Genomic DNA, 22,723 nt, shown 5'->3' with positions numbered 1-22,723 from the left:
ATCACGATCCTCTCATGCAGACCCCCTTAGAGTTGTGAGCCCTTAAAAGGGACAGGAATTGCTCGCTTGGGGAGCTTGGCTCTTGAGACAAGAGTCTTGCCGACGCTCCTGGCCGAATAAACCCCTTCCTTCTTTAACTTGGTGTTTGAGGGGTTTTGTCTGCGGCTCTTCCTGCTACAATCAATCGATCCAAGGGATTTAGTCAATTCTAGTGGATACTTTTAGTCCTCATTTTGCTTGATATTTTGGCAGCTTTCCAACGTTGATTACACCTTCACTGAAACACTTGGTGACAGTGTACTTAGGCTTGTCTGTTTCCTAGTTAATCCATCTCTTCTTTCTTTAAAAAGTGCTGGAATTCCTCAAAGATGGATCCCCCTCTCCCACCCTTCATTAATGGGTTCAATTACTATCTAAGGCTAAATGGCTCAAGTTTTTAAAACTAGCCCAGACTTCTCCAGCGCTCCAAATCAATATATCTAACTGCTTATACCATCTACTCTTGGTTATCTCATAGGTACCCCCAAATCAAAATGTATAAAATCAAACTCTAATCTCTTCTCCGTTGACCCAAAATAAAATCCATGATTCTCCAGTGATCCCTAACTCAGTGAAAGGCAGCAATACAATTCAGTCCCCACCCCCAACAAGTTGCCTCCCATCTTTCTTCCTTTCTCTATTTCTACTGCCATTTATCCTCATCCAAGTCACTATAATCTCTTGCCTAAACAATGGTCTTAAGTGGCTCTCTTCCTCCAAACAATCCTCCACACTGCGGCCTGAGTAGTATTTTAAATATGCAAATCTGATCATGTCATTCCCCAGCTTAAGGTTCTCCTATAGTCTACAAAGTCCTGCAGGTTTTGATCCTGCCTACTGTGCACACCCTATCTTCTTTCTTTCCCAGTCTTTTTTTCTTTTCTTTTCTTTTTTTTTTTTCGAGACAGGGTCTTGCCCTGTCATCCAGGCACGTCAATGGCTAACTGCAGCCTGGATCTCCTGGGCTCAAGAGAGCATCTGGCCCAAGCCTCCAGAGTAGCTGGAACCACAAGCATGTGCCACCACAGCTGGCTAATTTTTTAAAAAAATTTCAGTACAGATGAGGTGTTGTTATGTTGCCTAGGCTAGTCTCCAACTTCTGGGCTCAAGTGATCCTTGCTCCTCGGCCTCCTAAGCGCTGGGATTACAGGTGTGCACCACCGTGCCCTCCCTCCTAGCCATTTTGTTCAGTTTCCCAGGCTTTCTTTTGCTCCCTCAAGGCCTTCACTGAGTTTAGCCTGCAGAGAACGCTTTCTCCCACTGAAACTTACCCCAATTTATCCCCCTTAGACCTCTTTCCAAAAGCTACTTCCTCAAAGAAACCTCTGTGACCCTTGGAAAAAGTTATTTGTTTTCACAGCATCCTGCACTTCTCTCTCATAGCACTTATAACTATAACCAACCAAGTAATAATGTAACCAGTTGTCTTAATATTGATCTTCTTTGCTAGGAAGTAAACTCAATACATGCAAGGACAGAATGTCTTGTACCTCAGTGTCTACCAGCATACTTGATATACAAGAGCACAAAAAACATTTTCTGAATGATTGTATGATTACATGCATGCCTGACTAAAAAGGCGACAATACTTTTTACATTAAATTTAACAAGTTTAACTTTTTGCGTTTTCAAATTACTCCACAAAATTACACGAGAAAAATTAATTCCTTCAAAATTAAATCCTACTAAACTATATTAAAAGTCTATCACATAAAATTCACTTCCACAAGGATTTAACTCTAACAAAATAAGCATGTGAGATTAAATATGCCCGTTATAGAGATGAAAAAAAGATTCAAGTGGCTTAACTCACGCATTTAATATAAAGAAAACAATTTCTAGAATTCAATTATCTTGGCGGTATTATTCCTGCATACTAGCTATTTTCCACGTGGGGCAATTTTTACCTGATACAAAGATTTCCCCAAAATAAAGATATCACAAAAACTGATGTAAATATGGTTAAGTCTTTTATCTCAACTAGTTTGAAGTTTTAATTATGTGCATTTGGGCTTAAGTAGATTTTTAGGTTTAAAAAAAGACGTTACCCAAAGCAAGTCACTCAACTTTAAACTTTCACTTTATGACATCATATCTACTAGAGATTTCATTTTACATGTCGCTTCCCCCAATTTTTAAATGTCCCCTCGATTTACAAATATGAGATGACATCTAGCACCTACGACATTTTTTCATAGCAGCCTACCAAGTAGATGTAGTCCTTCACATAAAAATAATGGCAGTGGGCGACCACTCCGTCATGTCTGAGGGTTTTGTTTTTCTTAAACATCAACGTGCCCAAGGCTCAGATGCTCTGGCTGGTTTCAGGGATCAATTACAACCACGTTTGCAATACCTACATTTCTGGGTAATGACTGTGCTAGTAAATGAAGAGATTCTCGTTTCTACTTACTCCACAAATGCCCTGGAGCAAAGGCACAGTATCTTACAATCCTCCCGCTCCTCAATGAAGAGAAACATTTCCGCCACGCGGCTCCACTTCTCGCAGCACATTTTACCACTTCGGAGGCAGCTCTGACGTACGCAGCCCGGGTCGCGCCTGCCGGGCCTCCGCTCCGTTACTGGAGACCTAAACCAGGCCTCGCCCGCAAGCCCTGGATGAGGACACAGAAACTGGCCCGGTGCCCCTCGCGCCGGGAACTAGCCGGGACGCCGCCACCGGAAGTGGCTCCGAGCCGCCACGGGAAGGGGCGGGACCACGGGCGGTGTCACCCCCATCGCGGCCCGGGCTGCAGCCTCCGCTTGAGTTCTTTCACACGGGTTGCTTCGGAGGAATCCGCCGTGCAAATCTGTCCGCCCCCTTGGCCACTGAGCCCCCGAAGAGCTTCTGTCGCCTCTCTAGGGTAAAGGAGAGCTGCCCCTGCCCCCGCCTATCCGAGGTGCGTCGGCCCGCGCGCTTCTCTAGCCCAGCATCGAGTCTGGCGGGACTGGGAGCGGCGGAGGCCGCGCGCGTCCAGTCTTCCAGGAGCCGCCACGGAATCCCCAGTCTGCGCGGGCAGGCTAGGCTTCCCGCCGGCCTCCGTGTTGCGCCCCGGCTCCAGAGTGGCCGGGTGTGGAGATCCTCCCTCCTCTGGGTCAAAGAGCCTGATATCCCCACTCCTCTTCTCCCCTGGCGCTCTAAACCTTCGGTTCGGCGCGTTTCATCCTAATGCATCTGGTGGGGCGAGGCGTCTCTAGCCTCTATAGAGGCCTCTAGGCTTGCCCAGTGGCTTCGCTGGTTCCGGGACCCAGGTCGAGCCTCCGGTGTAAAAGCCGAGGGGAAGTGTGGTGATCCCGAGAGTGTAGGGGGAAGGCCGCGTGGGTAGAGCGTTCGTATCCAGACGGATCAGGCTTGGAATCCTGGTCCTACCTTGTGACCTGGGCAGGCAACTTCACCTTTCTGAGCCTAACTTTGATCACCTGTGAAATGGGGACGATTAATAGTAACTACTACATGAGGCTGCAGGGAGGACTAAACGAAACGATGTATATTACACCTTTCCTTTGTGCGCTTAGTTGGCGTCGGTTTGGACCTTGTAGGCGTCAAGTGCTGTCTCGGTCCCTGGGGTTTTCAGCCTGTAAAACAGGTCTCTGCCTTCAAGTTACTAATTATCTAATAAGAAAAAAGTTCATGTGCGCATAAATAGGATGGAGAAAATGGAAACAGCAGCATTGCTGGATCTTTAAAAAGCAGTTAGTATTTGGTGTGTGGTATTCATGGAGGCTGCACGGGCAGCTTCTTCAGAGACGAGCTCAGACTTGAAAGTTGGAGCGCTTCGGACGTGGTTGGTGCTACGAAATGCCAAAATAGTATTGGTACTTCTTTAGAACTATATAAAAACAGAGCTAAAATTCAGGCATTTTGAATGGTATTTTGAATAGTATTTTGGCCACATTTACTAGTTAGAAGAAATATTCATTTTCAAATGTTTATTCCCATCTCCTTACTGCTGCCCTACTTTGAGGTCGGAGATAGGCTGATTTTGGTGGTTCAAAGGCTGATTTTGGTGGTTCAAGAAGGTAAGAGTGCTGCACGGTTACAGATATACCAGTATAGATGTGCAGCATTATTGGGATGAGTAGCTGGGTTACGATAATAAGGATAGAACAGTAATTATGAAACGGAGTGGAAAATTTTAGCTAGAAGTTGGGCATTCTAGGATTAAAAAAAAAGTCTTGAAGGGTAATTTGTATCAGAACCTCGAGTTTAAAGCTTGAAATAAAAAAAGTATTAAAGCTAAAAGGATTAGATTTACCAGCTATCTTGACAAATACTAAATTGCAGCTTTACTCATGGTTTGAAGTAGAAGTCCTATTCAGTAAAACAGTGCTGTACCTGTTAAACCATTATTAAATATGCAGAAAGGAAACAGGAAAACTTGTTTTTCAGTGACTATATCTTTTAATTGGCATTTTCAGAATGTTCTCAATGTGACTTATATACTAAAAGTAAAATGGAAAAGTACTGGTAATGGGTATTCAAAATAGATATACTTTCTTTTTTTATTTATTATTATTTTTTTGAGACAGGATCTTGCTCTGTCACCCAGGCTGTAGTGTAGTGGCGCGATTGCGGCTCACAGCAACCTCCACCTCCCAGGCTCAAGCAGTCCTCCCACCTCAGCCTCCCGAGTAGCTGGGGCTACAGGCATGCCAACATGCCTGCCTAATTTTGTGTGTGTGTGTGTGTGTTTTGTAGAGACAAGGTTTTGCCATATTGCCCAGACTGGTCTTGAATTCTTGGGCTCAAGTGATTTGCCTGCCTCAGCCTCCCAAAGTGTTAGGATTATAGGCATAAGCCACTAAGCCCAGCCTAAAATAGATACACTTTCTTAAGGTATTATTGAAAGCCAAAAAGTTCTCTGTTCTGATTTATTGTTTTTGAAATACTCTGATTTTAAACATCTGTAAGGTCCATATCCTCGCCATCAATGTCAATATGGTGATATTTGAGCTTGTCAACTTTTTTTTTTTTTGGAGACGGAGATTCATTTTTGTTGCCCAGGCTGCAGTGCAATGGTACGATCTTGGCTAACCGCAACTTCCGCCTCCCGGGTTCAAGCGATTCTCTGCCTCAGCCTCCTGAGTAGCTGGGTTTACAGGCATGCGCCACCACACCTGGATAATTTTGTATTTTTCGTAGAGACGGGGTTTCTCCACATTGGTCAGACTGGATCTCGAACTCCTGACCTCAGGTGATCCTCCTGCCGCTGCCTCCCAAAGTGCTGGGATTATAGGCATGAGCCACCATGCCTGGCCTTGTCTACTTGTTTTTACAAAAGTTACATGATTTCCAGATAGGGAAATTAAGATACTTCATATGTGATGCATTAGACTGTGTTTATTTTAGATTTTTAGGGGCAGGGGGCTGTAGAAAATAACCTGGAATTTTGGTAACTAAAATATTGTATTTCCCCCAAAACGTCTTCTAATACATAGTTGTTGTTTTTTTTTCCCCCCCTCTGAGACAAGGTCTTGCTCAGTTGCCCGGGCTGGAGTATAGTGGTGTGATCATTATAGCTCACTGCAGCCTTGGCTCCACGGGCTCAAGCAGTCCTCCTGCCCTGGCCTTCTGAGTAGCTGCAACTTACAGGAACGTGCCACCATGCCTGGCAAACCTTTTTTTGATAGAGACAGGGTCTCAGTATGTTGCCCTCAGGCTGGTCTCAAACTCCTGAACTCAAGCAGTCCTTCCACCTTGGCCTCGAAAACTGTTGGAATCACAGGCATGAGCCACCCCGGCCCATGTCATTTTTCTTGGATTAAAATAAAGTGATAAGAAGTCAGTTACACCCCAAGGTAAATTGAGGGGGAAGGAGAAGGGCCAGGCAGAAGTATAGGGAAGACAGAAATTGCAATCTTAATATTTTCAGTCTTTCTGTCAAGAGAGAAAAAGAGAGATATATCAAAGAAAGTGTATTGGAAGCCAGAACAGGAGGGAAGAGGACTAGATTTTAATTTTAATTCTTGGCTTTTACTGAATTAATTTAGTAATTTTAAGCAAGCAAACTTGGCTTTCTGTGTTTACTTTTTTTGTTATCTGCACAATTAAGGGGTTGCATTGAGATTTAAAGACACTTTGTCATATTATCAAAAAGTAAGTGCTACATTTTATCTACTGAAAGGCATTTTATTCAAATTCCTGTGATAGTTCTCTAGTAGCAGGTTTTAGGACACTGTTTTGATCCAGATTTTTGTTAAAGATTTAGATGAGGCCAAGCAGGGTGGCTCACGCCTGCAATCCGAGCACTTTGGAAGGCGGAGGCGGGCAGATCACTTGAGGCCAGGAGTTCCAGACAAGCCTGGCCAACATGGCGAAACCCCATCTCTACTAAAAATACAAAAATTAGCTGGGTGCAGTGGTGCTTGCCTGTAGTCCCAGCTACATGGGAGGTGGAGGTTGCAGTCAGCCGAAATCAAGCCACTGCAGTCCAGCCTGGGTGACAGAGTGAGACTCTGTCTCAAAAAAAAAAGTTTTAGACGAACACAGTTCAGTTGTATATTTAGCCAGCATTTGTTAGGTGTCTACTATGTGCCAGAGAGTAAGTGTTTTTCGTATGTTTTCTCAGACAACTATTTTGTTTACTGATATATTTAGAATAGTATCTGGCACAAACTTCTCAGGGCCATCCACTTGTACATTGTATCCTGTCCCCTTTGGCCTAGTCAAGGACAGAGCTCTAACAATTATCTCCTCTCCTACATCATCCATTTCTCACTCCCATTGATGAATTATCGTTGACATTGAACATGGGTGTATTTTCTCCTATCTTTTTTTTTTTTTTTTTGAGATGAGGGTCTCACTCTGTCCCTGAGGCTGGAGTTCACTGTCAGAATCTTGGCTTATATAACCTCTGCCTCCCAGGTTCAAGCAATTCTAGTGCCTCAGCCTCCCAAGTAGCTGAGACTACAGGTATGCACCATCATGCCTGGCTAATTTTTGTGTTTCTAGTAGAGACAGGGCTTTACCATGTTGGCCAGGCTGGTCTCAAACTCCTGACCTGAAGTGATCCACCCGCCTTGGCCTCCCAAAGTGCTGGGATTACAGGCATGAACCACTGTGCCTGGCCTTTTTTTTTTTTTTTTTTTTTAAAGACAGAGTCTCTTGCTCTTTCACTGAGGCTGGAGTGCAGTGGCTTGATCATGACTCACTGCAGCTTCTACCTCCCAGTCTCAAGTGATCCTCCCCCTTCAGCCTCCCAAGTGGCTGGGACCACTGGTACATGCCACCATGCCCGGCTAATTTTTAATTCTTTTTTTCTTTTTGAGCAGAGCCTCACTCTGTTGTCCAGGCTAGAGTGCAGTGGCATGATCTTGGCTCACTGCACTCTCCACCTCCTGGGTTCAAGCCATTCTTGTGCGTCAGCCTCCCGAGTAGCTGAGATTACAGGAATGCACCACCACACCTGGCTAATTTTTGCATTTTTAGTAGAGATGGGGTTTCACTGTGTTGCCCAGGCTGGTCTTGAACTCTTGGCTTCAAGTGATCTGCCCCCCCTCCCCCGGCCTCCCAAAGTGTTGGGATTACAGGTGTGAGCCACCGCACCTGGCCTAAATTTTTTTTTTAGAGATGAGTTTTTACTATATTGCCTGGCTGGTCTTGAACTTCTGGTTTCAAGAGATCCTCCTGCCTCAGTCTCCCAAAGGGCTGAGATTACAGGTGTAAGTTACCATGCCTGGCCTCTGTCTTAAAGCAGCAGGTGCAGCAGCAGCAAGGAACAGCTCACCTGTGTTCCCTTCTAGATACCCACCTGTTTCTTTCCTCCTTTGTGAGTTTTTATATTTGCTGTTTCCAATTCATTTTCTCCCATTCATTCTTGAACTTCAAGGGTAAAGGGGAGCTGTTCCTGTCCTCTCCTGTCCAAAGTGTTTTGTTTCCCACTATACCAAAACATCTCTTATCAGGGTTTGCCAGTTTCCTCAGTGTTGTAAAATCCAGTGATCAATTATCATTTGTTTCTTTTTTTTTTTTTTTTAAAGCTGTCTCCTACAGGAAGGAAGTGATCTCTTACCTTACTAGGCCTGTCAGCAGCATTTAAAACAGAAGAATATGCCTTCCTTCTTGAAGCTCTTACTTCCAGGATACTACTTCTGCAAGGAGGAAGCTGGCTTGCCATTGTCTTCCCAACTTCTAAAATGTTGGGTGCCTCAAGACTCAGTCCTGGAAATTCTTTTTTTTTTTTTTTTTTTTTTTTTTGAGACAGAGTTTCGCTGTTGTTGCCCAGGCTGGAGTGCAGTGGCATGATCTCGGTTCACTGCAACCTCCGCCTCCCAGGTTCAAGCGATTCTCCTGCCTCAGCCTCCCAAGTAGTTGGGACTACAGGTGTGCGACACCACGCCCGGCTACTTTTGTATTTTTGGTAGAGACGGGGTTTCTCCATGTTGGTCAGGCTGGTCTTGAACTCCCGACCTCAGGTGATCCTCCCGCCTTGGCCTCCCAAAGTGCTGGGATTACAGGTGTGAGCCACTGCGCCTGGCCAGAAATTCTTTTTTACTCTATATTCATTCCCTGGAGGGATCTTCTCTAGTTCCATGGTTTTAAATATTGTCTATATGCTACCAATTCCTAGATTTATATCAGGGCCATCTACTTATACCCTGTATCCTACTCCTGATCTTCCTGCTAAACTGCTGATGTCCAGCTGCCTACTTAATGTCTTCACTTGGATGTCCAATAGACATCTTAAACTTAACATGCTTAAAGTGGAATTCCTGATCTCCACCCCACCCTCAAACCTGTTCTTTCTGCAACTCTTTTTTCACAAGCAAGCTAATAATAATGATGATAGCAATGGTTAATGCTTATATGCGATAAACATTAACTATGCTTAGTTGCTTATAAGCAATAGTTAATGCTTATAAGTGAATAATAATGATGATAGCAATAGTTAATGCTTATATGGTAGAAGGCACTCTTCTAAGAGTTTTTTTACACGTAATCTTCACAATAGTCTTAGGTAGATGCTATTTTTATTTTGCAGATGAAGAAACTGAGGCAGAAAGATATTTAAGTACTTGCTAGGTCACATGGTAAGTGGCAGAGCCTCCCAGGATACAAACTCAGGTTGCCAAAACACCATATAATTATCTCAGATTCTATGTCAATTTATTAGCAAATCCTGTTGGCTTTATCTTCAAAATATATCCAGAAACTGACCATTTCCTACTGCCTTCCCTCTGCCACATGTATGTAAGCCACTTTCATCGCTTATTGCAAATATTCCTATTTGCTCCCTGTGTAGTATATTCTCAACACAGCAGCCACTTAAAACCCAAGCCAGGCAACCTCACCCTTCTGCTCAGCGCCCTCTGATGCCTTCTCCATCTCATTTAGACAAAAGCGTGCATAGTGGCTGGTCACGGTGGCTCACGTCTGTAATCCCAGTGCTGGGAGGCCGAGGCGGGCAGATCACAAGTTCAGGAGATCGAGACCATCCTGGCTAACACGGTGAAACCCTGTCTCTACTGAAAATACAAAAAATTAGCCGAGCGTGGTGGCGGGCACTTTTAGTCCCAACTACTCGGGAGGCTGAGGCAGGAGAATGGTGTGAACCCGGGAGGTGGAGAAGCAGTGAGCGGAGATCATGCCACTGCACTCCAGCCTGGGCAACAGAGCCAGACTCCATCTCAAACAAAAAAAAAAAAAAAAAAAAAAAGGTGCATAGAAAGCTCTACAGTGTTGCCTCTCTGGTCCATTTCCAAGTGCCCTCCCTGTCACTTTCTCAGCCTGGCATCCTTGCTGCTCCTCAGGCCACACCAAGTGCACATATTTTGCACTTGCTGTTCATTTGGCTAGGAATCTCTTCCCCTAAGTATCTACACTGTTTGCTTTCTTACTTCCTCAGGTTTCTGCTGAAAAATATCTTTAAGAGAAGTCTTCCCAGAATGCCCTATATAACATAGCAACCCCCTCCTTTCCCCTACTCCGGTGCCTGACATAGAACTCCATATTCTTCTTACACTGCTGTTTATCTTTCTCCCTAGCACCTGTCATCATCTGACATAGTATGTATTTACTAGTTCTTTGTTCATTGTCTATCTTCCCCCTCTAGGATGTAGGCCACTTGAGGTTGTAGACTTTGCTTTATTTGCTGCTGAGGAAATGGGTGGTACATATTAGGGTATATAGGTACTAAATAGGTCTTTATAGAATGATTTATCATCTTCATTTTCAGAGAAACAATGAGACAGAGAGGTGTAACTTGCTTAAGGTTGTAAAGCCAGTATTCCACTATGTGCAGTCTGGCTCCTAAGCCCGTTCACGTCATCCACTGTGTTCCCGAAACAGACTGAAAGGATAGGCTATGTCTTAGCCCACCCCATGAAAGTTAATAAGCAGATGAGATGTATAATCTTTGCTGGGCTCAAAAAGGTTTTTTTCAAGTGCAGTTTGTAGAGATGTAGAAAATAGTAGCATATTTTTAGCTGAATGAGTTAGTATGATCGAGTTACCAAAAAAGCTGCTGTGATTCTATGAATGATGGTGATAGCAAACATGTAACACTGATTACATGTAAGGTATTGTTCTAGGCTCTTTACACAGATTAGCCCATTTAATCACAGTAATCTCATGAGGTAGATAGGATTATTATCCTAGTTTTATAGGTTTTAGCAAACGGAGGCACAGGGGTTACCGTACATGGTGTTGTCAGTATCAGATAACTGGAGTCAGCAACTCGGAGTGGTCTTGAGTGCTGAAAGCTTAAGAAACCAGGGGCTGAGAAGTGGTTGAAAGAATTAAGGATTCTGACTGGAGAAGGAATTTTGTGGCTCATGGCAGCTGTTTTTAAACTTACAAGGTTATTTAATGGAAGAGGGTCTGTGGTACAAAACTAGGTCCGGTAGGGAAAAGTTACGGGGAAGTAAGTATAAGGAAGACCTTTTTAGTAGTTTTGATGGATGGTTGTGAAGACTGAATGGGACACCTTTTGAGTTGCTGTTCTGAAAGGGTTTAAATCAAAATCAAGTTTGAATGACCATTTGTGGGCAGGGTTCTTACATACAGCAGTGCTAAGGAACTACTAGGTCTCACAAAAGTTTCCATGTAGTCCACTCACTGGATCTCTGCCTGTACTGTGACCCTCTTCCCATTACTGTGTTCTTTAAGTATGTATAATCAATCAGAATGTAGATTAAGAGGATAGGAGGTGTAATTCTATTACCAGTTTGTCTGAGGAGGTTTGAAACAAAGTTTTAAAATCACAGAATTTGGTCTGGTGTGGTGGCTCACAACTGTAATCTCAGCAATTTGGGAGGGTGAGGTGGGCAGATCACATGAGGCCAGGAGTTGAAGACCAGCCTGGTCAACATGGTGAAACCCTGTCTCTACTAAAAATACAAAAATTAGCCGTGTGTGGTGGTACACGTCTGTAATTAGGGCACAAGAATTGCTTGAACCCAGGAGGCAGAGGTTGCAGTGAGCCACTGTACTCTAGCCTGGGTGACAGAGTGAGACTCTGTCTCAAAATAAATAAATAAATAAATAAATAAAATAAAAAATCACAGGATTTTACTATCCTGTTAAAAATTGGAAATGTGGGCTGGGCATAGTGGCTCACGCCTGTAATCCCAGCACTTTGGGAGGCTGAGGCGGGCGGATCGCGAGGTCAGGAGATCGAGACCATCCTGGCTAACACAGTGAAACCCCGTCTCTACTAAAAAAAAAATACAAAAAAATTAGCCAGACATGGTGGCGGGTGCCTGTGGTCCTAGCTACTCGGGAGGCTGAGGCAGGAGAATGGCGTGAACCTGGGAGGCGGAGCTTGCAGTGAGTGCCACTGCACTACAGCCTGGGCGACAGAGCGAGACTCTGTCTCAAAAAAATAATTGGAAATGTGACTAGATTATTGTAGGAAATTTTATTAAGCAGTAGTTAGGGTCATATCATAAAAATGCTGATTGGTTTTCAGGGCTAGGAAAAGCTGCTTTTAACATATATGAGGGGTTATATATTTCGTTAATTTATTAACAATATTTAAAAGCTCTTTTTAAGTTGAGATATACTTTACCATAACATTCACTATTTAAAAGTGTATAGTTCAGTGGTTTTTAGTATATTTACAAGATTTTACAACCGTTACTACTATGTAATTCCAGAACATTTTCATGATCCCAAAGATACCTCTGTTTTTTTCCATTAACAGTCGCTCTTCATTCTCCCCTCCCCAGCCCTGACAACCACTTAATTTTTCTGTCTCTATGGATTAGCCTGCTCTGGATATTTAATAGAAATGCAATCATTTCTATTAATGTGGCTTTTTTGAGGCTGGATAACATCCTGTTGTATGTATATGCCACATTTTATTTATCCACTCATTTGTTTCTGTATTATGAATAATGCTGCCGTGAACATTTGTGTACAAATTTTTGTGTGAATACATATTTTAATCGTTTTGTGGATATATACCTGGGAATAGAATTGCAGGGTCATATGGTAACTCTATGTTTAGCTTTTTGAAGAACTGCCACACTGATTTCCACAGCAGCCACACCATTTTACATTCCCATGAGTAGTATATGAAATTCTAAATTCTCTACATCATCAAATACTTGATAATTTCCATTTTTGGCGATTTTCTGTAGCTATCCTAGTGGGAAAAGCTCTCATTTTAAAAAGTATTACATTTCAGCTGGGTGCAGTGGCTCACACCTGTAATCTCAGCACTTGGGAAGGCCGAGGCGGGTGGATCACCTGAGGTCAGAAGTTCGAGACCAGCCTGGCCAACATAGGGAAACCCCATCTCTATTAAAAATACAAAAAAAAAAAAAAAAAAAGTAGCCAGCCGTGGTGGCACACACCTGTAGTCCCAGCTACTCGAGAGTCTGAGGCAGGAGAATCACATGAACCCAGGTGGTTACAGTGAGCCAAGATTGCCACTGCACTCCAGTCTGGGTGACAGAGCGAGACTCCATCTCAAAAATAAAAATAAATAAATAAAAACTATTAAATTTTGCTATGTTGCATTCTAAATGATCAAACATGGGTAAATTATAGTGATTTGACTTTTTTTATTTTTATTTTTTGAGACAGAGTTTCACTCTTGTTGTCCAGGCTGGAGTGCAATGGTGCAATCTCGGCTGGCTGCAATCTCCGCCTCCCAGGTTCAAACGTTTCTCCTGCCTCAGCCTCCCGAGTGGCTGGGACTACAGGCGTGTACCACCACTCCCAGCTAATTTAATATTTTTAGTAGAGATGGAGTTTCACCATGTTGGTCAGGCTGGTCTCAAACCCCCGACCTCAGGTGATCCGCCTGCCTCGGCCTCCCAAAGTGCTGGCATTACAGGAGTGAGCCACCGCGCCCGGCCGGTGATTTGACTTTTTATATGGATTGATTAGATGATGATGTAAATAAAGCCCAAGTTGTGGGCTCAATGTTTGCTATGTTCATCTCCTGTAACCATAACAGACCAGATTTCTCACAAGTAAATGCTATTGGTTACAAGGAAGTTAGATGAAATGTTTCATTCCTGGGAAAACAAGTCAGTGCCTGCCCTCCTAATAAGCCAGTTAGCAAGATAATCTTAGAATAAAAACAATAAATTTTTCTTATATGTACATCTCCTCCTCTCCTTTCATCCTTTGCTTTCATTTATTCATTTTTTGCCTCAGCTACAAAGGACTTGAGATAATTTTCAGTAAGATTATATAGTATAGAATAATGATAAAATAGCTCTAAGAATAAAATCAAAGTATGGAGAAAGGAAATCTTCTGTAGGAAAATATTATCATAAGGCTAATATAATTGTATGATTGAATGTTATGTTTCACCTTCAGCTTATCTGGCAAAGTTACTAAAAAGAATCATAGTTATACATCTTCATACTTTTTCTCCTAAGAAACAAAGCTTTTGAAAACTTTGTTTAAAAAAAATTCTTAGGTGGGGCTCTATATAGTGGCACTAAACAGTGTAGAGTTGTCTTCACCAAAACAATGGTAGCATGAGTGTACTTTTTAATTGTAATATACAAGTGTGGGCCTATAATAATATTTCTCAAACATTTATGAATATCTCTTGCTGTTCATTTTATAGAAATTCTAACTCTAGGTATTAATGATTATCTTTTTTTTCTTAGTAATTTATTTTTTACATTTGTTTACTGTGCTTTCCAGAATACAGACATTGAAGTTTGGGACAAGATATTTATCTAACTTCTGGTAAGTCCAGTGAATGTTTTAGAGAGTGAATTTGTAAAATAATTATACAGTTGTATTTTCAGTCATTTAAGATTTAAGATAAAAACAGTACTGATAAATTTTTATTGCATAATGAACTTTTGTAAATCTGTTTCTCTATAAAAAAAAAAAATCCATAAATGTATGTCATCATATCCTAAAGAATTGGGTTACTTTTACTGAATTAGATAGATATTGATGTTTTCTTTTGTGCAGAGTTATCTCAATACAGCTGGGCATGGTGGCTGATGCCTGTAATCTCAGCACTTTGGGAGGCTGAGGTGGGTGGACCACTTGAGGTCAGGAGTTTGGGACCAGCCTGGCCAACATAGTGAAACCCTGTCTCTACTAAAAATACAAAAATTAGCCAGGCATGGTGGCACATGCCTGTAGTCCCAGCTGCTCGGGATGCTGAGGCAGGAGGATTGCCTGAACCTGGGAGGTGGAGGTTGCAGTGACCGAGATCGTGCCACTGTACTCCAGCCAGAGCAAAAGGGTGAGACTCCATCTCAAAGAAGAAAAAAAAGTTATCTCAATATGACTTGGTTTAAGATCTAAGTTTTCAACATGATCCAATTAAGATATGAGTCAAATTATTAAAATCAATCTGAAATTATATTCCTCATCAGCTTTATTTTCTTTTCTTAATTATAGCTTTATTTTCTTCTCTCAATTATAGTGAATTATTTCAAAAGCTAAACACAACATACTTCATGAGCAGACAGATGAAACCTTATAATTTTCACATTTAAATCTGCAACAAAGTTAACCATTAACCATCTACTCATTTTTGGTATTAAGAAATGACTCTATATACTATTTAAGTAGAGTAAAACATTTAACTTTATAGCTGTGGAGAAAATAATACTGGATTATTTTTCCCTTCTAGTGTCAAAATTAACGACCTGCTATGGCAATGAAGAAAGAAACTGAATTTGTCATTTTCACCTGAAGAAAAATGATAGACAAAAATCAAACCTGTGGTGTAGGACAGGATTCTGTGCCCTATATGATTTGTCTGATTCACATACTTGAAGAATGGTTTGGTGTGGAGCAGTTGGAGGACTATCTGAATTTTGCAAACTATCTCTTGTGGGTTTTTACACCACTAATACTTTTAATACTTCCTTACTTTACTATCTTTCTTCTCTACCTTACTATTATTTTCTTACACATTTATAAGAGAAAGAATGTATTGAAAGAAGCCTACTCTCATAATTTATGGGATGGTGCAAGGAAAACAGTGGCAACTCTGTGGGATGGACATGCAGCCGTTTGGCATGGTAAGCAAGGATACTTTCACCTCTGTGTTGCCATTCATGTGTGCTGCATTGGAACTGTGTTACCGTTCCATTTTATTGATTGAGAAGATACTGAAAAATATAATAGAAGTGATATTTGCTATTCCCTGTTACCTGTTTGCATGCATTGTGCATATGTATGTGTCTTTCTTAAAATGAGTTTTCCCATAGACATTGGTTTCTATTAAACAAAGAACCACGCAGCACTGTAGACTATAAGTTGAAATAAGAAAATTTATATTTAAAACATCTAAAAGAGTAAGAGTCTAATTAAAGCTATAGAAAACTGCTTTAAAAATGCTTCAATTATTTAGCATTTACTTCTGTTCAAAATAAGTTTGACTCTACCAGTGTGGATTTAAAAAAATGAAATATTAAATAATATTACATTAAATATAATTTGCATACCAAAATTTACCCATTTTCTGTTGATTCATTCCTGAGGTTGGTGTGTCTTTCTGAATTAGATAGCAATAGATTTCTCTCCAGGATAGTTATTCTTTTCTTTATTACTCGAGAAATTTTGATGTTGTATACTTAATGATTGGTGGTTCTTCTTTGTTTGGCCATCATGAAAATTGCCCTCTGGTGGCCTATTTTTAAGTGGTTAGTGTTTCACTCTACCAACTTTTACTTCATTATTCCACCAATACCTAGTTTGTTGGTCTCTTTTGTTTTTAGACTACACAAAAATATTGAAGATTCAATAGGCAGGTAACAAACATTGGCTTTCTGTATTATGTTGTTGAGCATCACTGTGGTTTCATAGAAGGACATGGAAGGAAGCACAGACTTTAAAATGACACTTGAGGATATATATCACTGAACTATTAGACTGCTATTAGCAAAAATCACCAGTGCCATGCTTATTAGACTAATGTGTTGTCATTTTAATACTACATACATACTTAGTGAACCTACAAATTCTTTTTGAGCACCTACCTATGCCAGACACTGTCAAATGCTTAATATAAATTAACTGCTTTAAATCTCATTAACGTAATGGAGTCTATGTGGTGCCCCGATTATACTCATGAGGAAACTGAGGCACAGAGAGGTTGTTATTTGCCCAGGGTATACTAGGAATAGGGCCAGGTTGCAACCCCAGATACCTGGGAGTATATATTTGAGAGAGCTCTTGGAGGTGAAATAAACAGAACTTGGGGACTGAGTGTAGAGTCTTGAGGGAGGAGGAGTTAAAGTGCAGTAAGATTTCTACTGCTAGACAGGGAAACATGAACAGAAAGTGCTCCAAGTAATAGCAACCATGTGAGCAGAAGCACAAAGGTGGAAAAGTACTCTGGGAGCCACAGTTAGCTCATATGATACATGAAATAATGTAATGTCACTTTATAGGCAATTGGGGCCTCAAGGGGTTTGAAAATGTTGGACTAGAGTGGTAATGCACTGATACTTTCTCAGCAGGGAGTAGTATGATCACATCTGCTTTAAGAGTGACACGGTTAAATAGCCCTAGGTTTTAAGGTTTACTGGCACTATAGTAAACTATTTTTTGAAATATTTGATTAATTGGATTTTTCTGCTTTCAACCAGGTGGTTTGGTATTATGTGAGTAGTTCAATTGTTCATTATTTAAAAAAGTACTCTGTAAAACCAGAGAGAACCTTGGTAATATTCTGTATAGAATCCTTCAAAGGAGTTTCTTTATTGCTCAGAAAATGTATTTGATGGGACAGTTGATCCTCAGACAAACTCAGTGACTGTTTTGTAGAGCTTAAAGTAAATTGAATTACTTGAGTTAGAATTATGTAATTGGAAAGAAATGATATAATATGGAAACATACAAAATCTTGGAATATCATTAAATTATTTTTCAAAACATTCTCAAGTCTATTTGAGTAGCTTATTTCATACTAGAATCACAGTTATCATACTTAATTTAATCTGTTTTGTGAAGACCTTATAAACTACTTTCGAAATGTATTTTCTGCTCTGAAATTTAGACTGAAGTCTTTATTTTTTGAATGTTTATTTTGTAGCTGATCAGACAGGAATACACTTACGGAAAGAAACAGACCAGTATTTTCAGATTTCCATATTCTGGACTTTACTTTTGTCTTCTATACAAGTGGCAGCCTTTCTTGAGACAGCTGTTCTATGTGGAGGAATATGGCCCTAAGAACTTACTTTCCTTTCCTATTACAACCACTCTAGATTTCCTTCTTTTTCATGCTTTTTCTTTGAGTCTGATTCTGCCCTTGATCTCTGGATGCTCACTTTTTTCTTTTTGCCAGGACCAGTGGAGGCTGTGGTCTGTAATGGTGTGTCTGACAGTGGTGACATGGGAAGGGAATGTGGATCTTACGGCTAGTGCCATGATCACCATTTTATTCACTCCTTAGAATATCCTGACTTCCCAACTTCTGTGATCAAATACATAGGATATTTTCCTCTGAGGCATAGGTGGATCTTACTTAAGTCTTTTCTATTCCCTGCTAACTGCCAATAGCACAGCGTTGCTGTAAGAAATAAATTTGTTGGCCTTGGTAGCCATATAGAGGACAGCAGGCAGGTAATATTAGCTAAGGGACGAGAACAAACAGCAAGCCTGGAACTGAGGCTGTGTTAGCAGGAAGCTTCCAGATGTCATCCCCTCTCCAGGTCCACCACCTTTCATCCTGTCATTTACCCCCACTACTGAAACCCTTTCTTCTGTTTACAGAGACATAAAATAGGGCTTGCAGTGTGGAAGGAAGGGGCAGGGATGGCATGAGCCTCTGATCTCGCTTCTACTACAGGACACAGATTTTCTTGTACTCTAGTTCAAATCTGTGATTAAAGTTTTTCCCCTACATGTAATAAGATTGTACAAAATTATTTTTGTTTTTTTCATGAATAGAATGAGGAAATTTCTAAAGAATTGTTTAAATACATAAAAATGAAGTCATGTTTGTGAATGAACTTAAAGTTTACAGCATTATGATATCTGTGTATATATAACAGTGTAAATGGTATTTTATTTTACATTGAGTCACTAATAATTTTTCCTGTTTTAAAAATATGTATTTTTTATTTATATTTATATTTATTTATTTATTTTTGAGACAGAGTCTCACTCTTGTGTCCCAGGCTGGAGTGCAGTGGTGTGAGCTCAGTTCACTGCAACCTCTGCCTCCCAAGTTCAAGCGATTCTCCTGCCTCAGCCTCCCGAGTAGCTGGGACTATAGGCACATGCCACCACACCTGGCTAATTTTTGTATTTTTAGTAGAGACGGGGTTTCACCATGTTGGCCAGGCTGGTCTCGAACTCCTGACCTCAGGTGATCCTCCCGCCTCACCCTCCCAAAGTGCTGGTATTATAGGCATGAGCCACTGTGCCCGGACTGTATTTACTTAAATTTTTTTTTTTTTTTGTAGAGACAGGGATTTCACTGAGTTGCCCAGGCTGATCTTGAACTCCTAGCCTGAAGCAATCCTCCTGCCTTGGCCTCCCAAAGAACTGGCATTATAGGCTTGAGCCATCACACCTGGCCTACTTTTTTTGCTTTTATTGATGAATTATTTTATGACTTATTTTTAAATTTACTATAGGTCATGTTATCTCAGGGAAGTTGTAACTTCCTTGATGGCTTCTGCAAATAAGGATGTTCTCATACTTAACCTCAGTAAACCCATTAAAATTGGAAAATTAACATTGTTATATTACTAACATCAAATCTTTAGAGCTCATTTAAGTTTACAGCCTTTCTATTTGACTCTATTTTTTTATAGTTTCCATCTTTCTGCTGAAATTCCTAATCTGATTGTGCACCTTTTCCACTAGATCCTTTACGTTTATTTATTTATTTTTATTTTTAGAGTGAGGGTCTCGTACTGTCACCCAGCCTGGAGTGCAGTGGCACAATCATAGCTCACTACAGCTTTCAACTTCTGGGCTCAAGCAATATTCCCGCCTCAGCCTCCCAAGTAACTGAGACTACAGGCACATGCCACCATGCCCAATTAATTTTTTTACATTTTTGCAGAGATGGGTCTTGCCATGTTGCCCAGGCTGATCTCTAACTCTTGGGCTCAAAAGTCCTACCACCTCAGTCTCCCAAAGTGTTGGCATTACAGGTGTGAGCCACTGCATTCCCCTTTAACTTATTAATCATAGTTATTTTATAGTTTCCATCTGATAGTTTCAACATTTGGGTGTGTTAATTGTTTTAGCTCTGGACAGTGGGTTTTTTTTCTTGCTATTTTATGTCATATTTTTTATTGAATTCTGGCCATTGTTTGTAAAAGAACAGTGACAACTGAGGTAAATAGTATTTATGACTGAGAATTGGCTCATAAATAGGATTTATGACTAAGAATCTGTCAGGCCATTGGTGGTTGGTTGGAGGTGGATTCAATCTACTGAGTGGTTGAACTGGATTTGGCTTTTATTGCTGCGCTACAGCTACCTTCAGTTCAGCACAGACTTCAGACTCCTACTGCTATCTTGTGCATAGTGTAGGGCCTGAAGTAGAGGGATTTTTTGGTTGTTTCTGCTCCACCTTCAGTCCTGTATGCCTTTGCCACAGGAGGAGTCTCTTCACGCCCCCTCCTGCGACCCCAGGAAAAGGTCGCCTTTGCTTATAACTCCACATGGGGGTACTTGGGGACTCCTCACACCCCTTCTTCATGCCCCTGCCCTCATTCCCCCTGGGGCTGGGGTATAGCACTCCTCAGTTTTCAGGTTTAGCTAAAATCTTATGGGGCTCTGTATTCCTGGGGCTTAGGGGTGAGGCTTTCTGTGTTCCTTTCCCTTTTCCCTGTGTTGGGGGTGTTGTGATGGGAGCAAGTTTGCTGCCACTGCCCCCGTGGTAGATCTCTGCTTTATGTCACTTAAGGACTCTGGGCCCCTTAGAGTTTCCTGCCACTCACCCCCGCTACCCAGTGGTAGATATTTTGCTTCTACCCCTTCTCTAGAATAGTGGACTTTTGCCTGACACTGGGCTGGTGAGGGTGGAGGAGTGTGTGGGGTGGGGGAGTGGAGTTCTGCCCCTCCCAGCATTACATGCCTTTTGCATATACCCTTTTCTTAGAGGGAGTGAAAGGGTTTCCTGTCCCTTTCCCAGCGCCTGACAGGTTTTGCTTCTATGAGATAAACTTCCAGGAAGTGAGTGGGGTTTTGTTCCCTGTACCATTAGCAGGGGCTCTCTTTACTCTCCAACTTCACCCCTAATCTTTCTTGTGAGCACACACTGAGGTCTGTGGAGAAGAGTTGGAGAGTGACTATCTGGGGCTTCCAGAGATTCTACATTCAATACTAGCCTGCCCCGGGACTTTAAGTATTTTGTAATATGTCACTTCTTCTTACCCTCTTTTATGGCATCTGCCTCTTCCTCCCATTCTCAGTTTTTGTCTTTCCTTAGAGGAGTTTATGACCCTTTGAAGTTCAGTTCGCCTGGTTGCCTTGTGACCTCTGCTCTCTGACATGCTTAAGAAAAAAAGATTTGTACTGCAGGCTTTTTCTCATCAGTAGGGTGGGAGTGATGTTCCCTTGTGGCTACAGAGGTTCTCTTACTAGTAATACTTTCCTTTTTAATGTTTTCAACCCCCTCCTCTAACAGTGAAACCTGGCTCCGGTTATTCTTACTATGTTGACTCATTTGATTAGTCCCCCTGTGTGTAACCCATCTCCCATCATTGCTGCCTTCCCCTACAACTCATGGATGCCCTGTCCCTGCTTGTGCCAGGCCACCACTCTGTACAGTGCCCTGTCCAGCTGCTCAGGCTGTGATGCCCTACACCAGGCCACCTGTCTCAGGCTCTGGCCCCTCCTGCCAGGCTGCTGCTGGTTGTGGATGCCCCCATTTCACTCAGGCTCTGAATTCCAAGCTTCCGTGACCCTTGCCTCCTCTCTTTCCCCTCAGCAGCCCCCCAACCTGTGATAGGCTCTCTTCTGTGCAGTGCCCTCATGACTGCTCTGGTTCTGACTCCCCACTCCGCGCCACCTGTGTGAGTGCCCTCCTTAGGGTCTGGCGCCAACACTCCAGGCTACCTCTCCACACAGGTTGTCTGCTTCACTGTGGCACACCTAATGGCTGTAGGACTGATCTGTTCAAGAAAGAAAGAGAACAGGAAACAGAGGGAAGGAGGGGGAAAGGGGAAGAGAACCAGGAAGACTAGTGTACTTTTATGAGAAAAGACTGAGCTACCAACCATCCTTTAGTGTAAACGAATTAATGAATATATTTTAAGTATTTGCATTTTGTCTTTCCAACAGGTTATGAAGTTCATGGAATGGAAAAAATACCAGAAGATGGACCAGCACTTATAATTTTTTATCATGGAGCTATTCCTATAGATTTTTACTATTTCATGGCTAAAATATTCATACACAAAGGCAGAACTTGCCGCGTAGTAGCCGATCACTTTGTCTTTAAAATTCCAGGTAAACTTTCACTGTAGATAGTAATGTAAAAATGTTTCATTAACAAAACCAAGTTATGTGGTCATCTCTCTCCTGAGCTCTCTAGCGTCATTTGAAAAAGCTTTTTGCCTTTTAGGGTGTGTGTAACACTCTTGGAACTCTAATAGGGGAATATCTAATTATCCTTTTTAGGCAATATATCTAAAAATAAAGACATTGTGGCCAAAAATGTTAGCTCATTTCTTTTTTATTTTATACATTTTAAAATTGTTTATTTTTAAGTGAAAATTGTATTTATGGCATACAACATAATGTTTTTAAAAAATAATTTTAAATTTTCCTTTTTTAAAAAATATATTTTTATATATTAAAGGGGTATAAGTGCAGCTTTCTTATATGCATATATTGTGTAGTGGTGAAGTCTGAATATTCTCAATTAGTAATTTTTTCTTTTATAAACAGGTATTTACTTGTTATTTTTCTAAGTTGTATCTTGAACTAACTTTTAAAAAGTAAATTGTGATTTTTGCCAATTTATATTTTGATTTAGCACATAGTTGATTTTTCACATAATGAATTTTTTCATGAAATACTGATTTTTGGAGTTTAATTTTGTTATAATTAGAGTTTGATAACTCTCAGTTTGATAGCAAATTAAAATTAGTAAAAAAAAAAAGTCATGATATATTTTGTCTTGGCTGGGCACGGTGGCTCATGCCTATAATCCCAGCACTTTGGGAGGACGAGGTGGGCAAATCACCTGAGGTCAGGAGTTCAAAACCAGCCTGGCCAACATGGTGAAACCCCATCTCTACTAAAAATACAAAAATTAGTCCAGTATGGTGA

The 22,723-nt window shown here is 41.3% G+C and overlaps 2 protein-coding genes across 6 annotated transcripts in view; one reads left to right on the top strand and one right to left on the bottom strand.

The window, feature by feature from the left end:
• Positions 1–2,583, bottom strand: part of TGS1 (trimethylguanosine synthase 1) — a 54,895-nt gene extending 52,312 nt beyond the window's left edge. Inside the window, exon 1 of the mRNA XM_002819088.5 lies at positions 2,453–2,583. Within this exon, the coding sequence (XP_002819134.2) occupies positions 2,453–2,553 (101 nt within the window). The 5' untranslated portion in view covers positions 2,554–2,583. The remainder of the gene's footprint in view (positions 1–2,452) is intronic.
• A 199-nt stretch (positions 2,584–2,782) lies between these two features.
• The window catches only part of TMEM68 (transmembrane protein 68), a 37,325-nt gene continuing 17,384 nt past the window's right edge, over positions 2,783–22,723 (top strand). The window contains exons 1-4 of one of the 5 annotated variants that reach the window (XM_002819089.6): positions 2,783–2,903; positions 14,150–14,194; positions 15,102–15,495; positions 21,731–21,898. In XM_002819089.6, coding sequence (XP_002819135.1) covers positions 15,171–15,495; positions 21,731–21,898 — 493 coding nt within the window. In that variant the 5' untranslated portion in view covers positions 2,783–2,903; positions 14,150–14,194; positions 15,102–15,170. Of the gene's footprint in view, positions 2,940–14,149; positions 14,195–14,427; positions 14,709–14,862; positions 15,006–15,101; positions 15,496–21,730; positions 21,899–22,723 lie in introns of those variants that run through there. The other 4 variants (XM_009243816.4, XM_063726655.1, XM_054561626.2 and 1 more) reach the window with 4 other exon arrangements.

Source organism: Pongo abelii, chromosome 7, assembly GCF_028885655.2.
Source record: "Pongo abelii isolate AG06213 chromosome 7, NHGRI_mPonAbe1-v2.0_pri, whole genome shotgun sequence".
NCBI lineage: Eukaryota > Metazoa > Chordata > Mammalia > Primates > Hominidae > Pongo > Pongo abelii.
This window is presented reverse-complemented; position numbering and strand designations above follow the sequence as displayed.